Source organism: Lagenorhynchus albirostris, chromosome 2, assembly GCF_949774975.1.
Source record: "Lagenorhynchus albirostris chromosome 2, mLagAlb1.1, whole genome shotgun sequence".
Classification (NCBI taxonomy): domain Eukaryota; kingdom Metazoa; phylum Chordata; class Mammalia; order Artiodactyla; family Delphinidae; genus Lagenorhynchus; species Lagenorhynchus albirostris.
In genome coordinates this window covers 29,394,746-29,400,850 of record NC_083096.1, presented here as the reverse complement: position 1 = coordinate 29,400,850, position 6,105 = coordinate 29,394,746, and the positions used below count along the sequence as shown (strand labels likewise).

Sequence of the window (6,105 nt, the reverse complement as noted above, 5' to 3'; positions counted from 1 at the left end):
CTTATCATTTTATTTATGGTTTCATTTGCTGTGCAAAAGCATTTGAGTTTAATTGTCTCATTTGTTTATTTTTTGTTTTTTTTCCATTACTCTAGGAGGTGATCAAAAAAGATACTGTGGTGATTTATGTCAAAGTTGGTTCGCCTACATATTCCTCTAACAGTTTTATGGTATACAACCTTACATGTAGGCCTTTAATCTGTTTTGAGTTTATTTTTAACTAGGGCTTCCAAAACTATGTTGAATAAAAGTGGAGAGAGTGGACATCCTTGTCTTGTTCCTGATCTTAGAGGAAATGATTTCAGCTTTTCATCTTTAGGCACAATGTTAGCTGTGGGTCTGTCATATATGGCCTTTATTATGTTGAGGTAGTTTCCCTCTATGCCTCTTTCTGGAGAGTTTTTATCATAAATGGGTGCTGAATTTCATCAAAAGTTTTTTCTGCATCTACTGAGATGATCATATGGATTTTATTCTTCATTTTGTTAATGTGGTGTATCACAATGTTCAATTTGCAGATATTGAAAAATCCTTGCATCCCTGGAATAAATCTCACTTGATCATGGTGTATGATCCTTTTAATGTATTGTTGGATTCACTTTACTAGTATTTTGTTGAGGATTTTCGCACGTATGTTCATCAGTGATATTGGCCTGTAATTTTCTTTTCTTGTGGTAACTTTGTCTGGTTTTGGTATCAGGGTGATGGTGGACTCATAGAATGAGTTTGGGAGTGTTCCTTCCTCTGAGATTTTTTGGAATAGTTTCAGAAGGATAGGTGTTAACTCTTCTCTAAATGTTTGATAGAATTCACCTCTGAAGCCATCGTTCTTGGACTTTTGTTTGTTGGAAGTTTTTAAATCACAGTTGCAATTTCAGTACCTGTGATTGGTCTGTTCATACTTCCTATTTCTTCCTGGTTCAGTCTTGGGAGATTTACCTTTCTAAGAATTTGTCCATTTCTCCTAGGTTGTCCATTTTATTGGCATATAGTTGCTGGTACTAGTCTCTTATGATCCTTTGTATTTCTGTGGTGTCCATTGTAACTTCTCCTTTTTCATTTCTAATTTTATTGATTTGAGCCCTCTCCCTCTTTTTCTTGATGAGTCTGGCTAAAGCTTTATCAATTTTGTTTATCTTTTCAAAGAACCAGCTTTTAGTTTCATTGATCTTTTCTATTCTTTTCTTCATTTCTATTTCATTTATTTCTGCTCTGGTCTTTATGATTTCTGTCCTTTTACTAACTTTGGGTTTTGTTTGTTCTTCTTTCTCCAGTTGCTTTACGTGTAAGGTTAGGTTATTTAAGATTTTTCTTCTTTTGTGGGGTACAATTTTATTGCTATAAACTTTCCTCTTAGAACTTCTTTTGCTGTGTCTCATAAGTTTTGGATCATCATGTTTTCATTTTCATTTGTCTCTGGGCATTTTTTTATTTCTTCTTTGATTTTTTCAGTGATCCATTTGTTGTTTGGTAGCATATTGTTTAGCCTTCACCTGTGTTATTTTTTTTTTGTACTTTTTTTCTTGTGGTTGATTTCTAGTCTCAAAGTGTTGTGGTTGGAAAAGATGCTCGATATTATTTCAATTTTCTTAAATCTAGGAAGGGGTTTTTATGGCCCAGCATGTGATCTATCCAGGAGAATATTCCATGTGCACTTGAAAAGAATGTGTATTCTGCTGCATTTGGATGGAATGCTCTATAAATATCAATTAAGTCTATCTGTTCTAATGTGTCATTTAAGGCCTGTGTTTCTTTATCGATTTTCTGTCTGGATGATCTGTTCATTGATGAAAGTGGGGTGTTAAAGTCCCCCACTATTGTTTATTTATTTATTCATTTATTTATTTTTTGGCTGCATTGGGTCTTAGTTGCGCTGAGGTTAGTTGCGCTTAGTTCGCTGAGGCATGTGGGGTCTTTTGTTGTGGCGTGCGGGCTTCTCTCTAGTTGTGGCATGCGGGTTTTCTCTTCTCTACTTGTGGTGCACAGGCTCCAGAGCATGTGAGCTCTGTAGTTTGCAGCACACAGGCTCTCTAGTTAAGGCACGCTACCTCAGTAGTTGTGGCATGTGGGCTTAGCTGCCCTGCAGCATGTGGGATCCTAGTTCCCCAACCAGGGCTTGAACCTCTGTCCCCTGGATTGGAAGGCAGATTCTTTACTACTGAACCACCAGGGAAGTCCCCCAACCCACTATTATTTTGTTACTGTTGATTTCTCCTTTTATGGCTGTTAGCATTTGCCATATATATTGAGGTGTTCCTATGTTGGGTGCATCTATATTTACAATTGTTATGTCTTCTCTTGGACTGATCCCTTGATCATTATGTAGTGTCCTTCTTTGTCTCTTATAGCAGTCTCTATTTTAAAGTCTATTTTGTCTGATATGAGTATTGCTACTCTAGCTTTCTTTTGATTTCCATTTGCATGGAATATCTCTTTCTATCCCCTCACTTTCAGTCTGTATGTGTCCCTAGATCTGAAGTGGGTCTCTTATAGAATGCATATTTTTGAGTCTTGTTTTCCTATCCATTCAACCAGTCTAAGTTCTCTGGCTGAAGCATTTAATCCATTTATGTTTAAGGTAATTATCGGAATGTATGTTCCTGTTGCCATTTTGTTAATTGTTTTGGATTTACTTTTGTAGGTCTTTTTTCTTCCCTTCCTCTTTTGGTCTCTTCTCTGGTGATTTAAAGACTATCTTTAGTGTTGTGTTTGGATTCCTTTTTCTTTTTTGTTTGTATATCTATTGTAGATTTTTGGTTTGCAGTTATCATCAGGTTTTGATATAGCAGTCTCTATATAAACAAGATTGTTTTAAGTTACTGGTCTCTTAAATTTCAGATGCATTTCCAATATTCTGCACTTGTCCTCTCCTCTTATCATGATTGCTCGTTTTGATATCATATTTGTGTGTGTATGATTTCCTACCTTTACTGTATGTTTGCCTTTAATGGTGAGCTTTTCCACTTGTAATTTTCTTGTTTCTAGTTGTGGCCTTTTCTTTTCTGCCTAGAGAAGTTCCTTTAGCATTGGTTGTAAAGCTGGTTTGGTGGTGCTGAATTCTCTTACCTTTTGCTTGTCTGTAAAGCTTGATTTCTCCATCATATCTGAACAAGAGCCTTGCTGGGTAGAGTTTTCTTGGTTATAGTTTTTTCCCTTTTTCCCTTTAAACCTATATATAGGTTTAACTATATCATGCCACTCTCTTCTGGTCTACAGAGTTTCTGCTGTAGAAACTTATGGGGATCCCCTTGTATGTTATTTGTTGCTTTTTTCTTGTTGCTTTTAATATTTTCTATCTTTCTTAATTTTTGTCAATTCGATTAATATGTGTCTCACTGTGCTCCTCCTTGGGTTTATCCTGCCTGGGACTCTCTGCACTTCCTGGACTTGGCTGACTGTTTCACATATTAGGGATGTTTTCAGCTATTATCTCTTAAAATAGCTTTTCTGGCCCTTTCTTTCTCTTTTCTCCTTGTGGGACACCTATAATGTTAATGTCTGTGCATTTAATGTTCTCCTAGATGTCTTAAACGGTCCTCATTTCTTTTCATTCTTTTTTTTTAAATTATTATTCTGTTCTGTGACAGTGATTTCCACCAGTCTGTCTTGCAGCTCACTAATCCATTTTTTCTGCCTCATTTATTCTGCTATTGATTCCTTCTGGTGTATTTTTCATTCAGTTATTGTATTGTTCAAATCTGTTTGTTTTTTCTTTATGTCTTCTAGCTCTTTGTTAAACATTTCTTGTATCTTTTTGGTCTACTCCTCCATTCTTTTTTGAGATCTGGCATGATCTTTACTATCATTACTCTGAATTTTTGGGTGGGTATGTTGCCTATCTCCACTTCACTTAGTTGTTCTTCTGAGGTTTTATCTTGTTCTTTCATCTGGAACATATTCCTCTACCATCTCATTTTGTCTAGCTTTCAGTTTGCAGTCTCCATTCTGTAGGCTGTAGGACTGTAGTTCCTCTTGCTTCTGATGTCTGCTCCCTGGTGACTGAGTCTGTTCTAAGAGGCTTGGGAAGGTTTCCTTGTGGGAGGGACCAGTGCCTATCCTCTGGTCAATGGAGTTGGGTCTTGACCCTCTGGTGGCCAGGGCTGTGTCAAGGGGTGTGTTTAGAGGGGGCTGTGGTCTCAGGAAGATGTTAGGCAGCCTGTGTGCTGATCGGTGGGGCTTTGTTCCTGCCCCATTGTTTGTTTGACCTGAGACATCCCAGCACTGGAGCCTACGGGCTGTTGGGTGGTACCAGGACTTGGTGTCAAAATGGCAGCCTCCAGGAGAGCTCATGTCCATGAATATCTCCCAGTACCTCTGCCACCAGTGTCCTTGTCCCCACAGTGAGCCACAGCCTTCCCCACCTCCCCAGAAGACCCTCCAAGGCCAGCTAGTAGGTCTGGCCCAGGTTCCTATGAAGTCATTGCTTTTTTCCCCTGGGGTCCTGGTGCACACAAGACCTTGCGTTTGCCCTCCAAGAGTTGAGTTTCTGTTTCCCACAGTCCTGTGGAGTTGCTGTGATCAAATCCCATTTGCATTCAAAGCCAAATGCTCTTGGGGATCCTCCTCCTGATGCCAGACCCCCAGGCTGGGATGCCTGATGTGGGGCTCAGAACTCTCACTCCTGTGGGAAAACCTCTGTGATTTAATTATTTTCCAGTTTGTGGAAAGTATAGTATTTGATTGTATCACAGATGCACCCCTCCTTCTGTCTCATTGTGGCTTTTTTGTCTTTGAAATGAAAGTAGAGTATCTTTTTGGTAGATTCCAGGTTTTTTGTTGATGGTTTTTCAGCAGTTAGTTGTGATTTTGATGTTTTCATGAGAAGAGGTGAGCTTAGGTACTTCTACTCCACCATCTTGCTTCCTCTCTGACAAATTTAGACACCTCTTGATCTAAATTTTGAAACCAAACAAGCTTAACTTTTTATATGCATGTTTTCTAAAAATATCTAATTCAAAACTAACAATTTTTCTCATTTGTGGGATCATCACTTGATTTTATTTTTTTATAAGACAATGGACTCATGATATTAATATTACAACAACCTAACAAGCTTCTTTGTTTTCTTTTATTTTAACCAACCCCCAACCCTTTGCAGATTAGACAGAGAATTGCAAGAATGGATAATTCCAGAGTTAAGTAGTTCTAAAGCCTTTGCTCTTCCACCATGAGCTGCTGGAGCCTCACCTCCTATTTTTTTTTTAACACATTTTTACCCAGGAGGCACACAGGGTAGCTAAGTAAATAACTAAACTTTCTTCCTTTAATCCTTTAGGAGGATTAAAATCTTCATAAAAATTAGTGGTACAGATTGACTCTAAAAAATTGTGTTTGTCATATAATGCAGTTACTAACTGACCTGTCCTTTATTTCACAGGTACAACGGAGGAGAAGTCTGAAAGGAAATCTTGTCCCACAGATAAATCTGACTTCTTCTTTCTTCCCAGCTATCCCCAAGTAAAGAGAGAAAAATCAGAAGTGGCTGCTGTTGCCTGAGCTGCACTTCAAATGGCAAGGTCTCAGTGATACTCCAGTCTTTATTTCAGGATGAAAGTGAGGGTCTATCAGATATTGTCACCAACCTCTGTATCCTCAGGCCATCCTATTGATGGAAAAGATTACTCAGGGTCTTCAGATGGTCTCATCTCTGAATACCATGCAAGCAGCAACATCCAGTTGGCCAGCTTCTTTCATACATGGAAATCCACTTACTGAATAAGGAATATTTCTTATTTACTGTCAGAAAAATGACTCATAAAGAAACAAAATCAATAGCATAAGTAGATCTAAAATAATATGGTTATCAATGACTTGTTTTCCACCTCCCCCCATTGTTCACCCTAATTTATAACCAGAATTATTATCAGAATGTACGCAGTAAGAGTAAAATTACTTATGTGTCATGCTATGTGCAGTATAAAGAGAATTATTTTTAAAAAGAAAAATGTGCCAGTCAAGCCTCTAGCTATTTGTCTTTTTCATTTAGAGAAATGTCATATGGAAGAAAATGCTCAGAGTTTCTTAGATAAAGTCAGAAGTTATTTGCATTTAGACTATAAATGACTCCAGATAATAGAACTTGAATGGTTATCTGCAGTTGCTGGG

The 6,105-nt window shown here is 37.9% G+C and overlaps 1 protein-coding gene across 1 annotated transcript in view; it reads left to right on the top strand.

The window, feature by feature from the left end:
- Nucleotides 1–5,461, top strand: part of WDR64 (WD repeat domain 64) — a 153,624-nt gene extending 148,163 nt beyond the window's left edge. The window contains exon 28 of the mRNA XM_060142078.1: nucleotides 5,378–5,461. Coding sequence (XP_059998061.1) covers nucleotides 5,378–5,461 — 84 coding nt within the window. The remainder of the gene's footprint in view (nucleotides 1–5,377) is intronic.
- The last annotated feature ends 644 nt before the right edge of the window (nucleotides 5,462–6,105 follow it).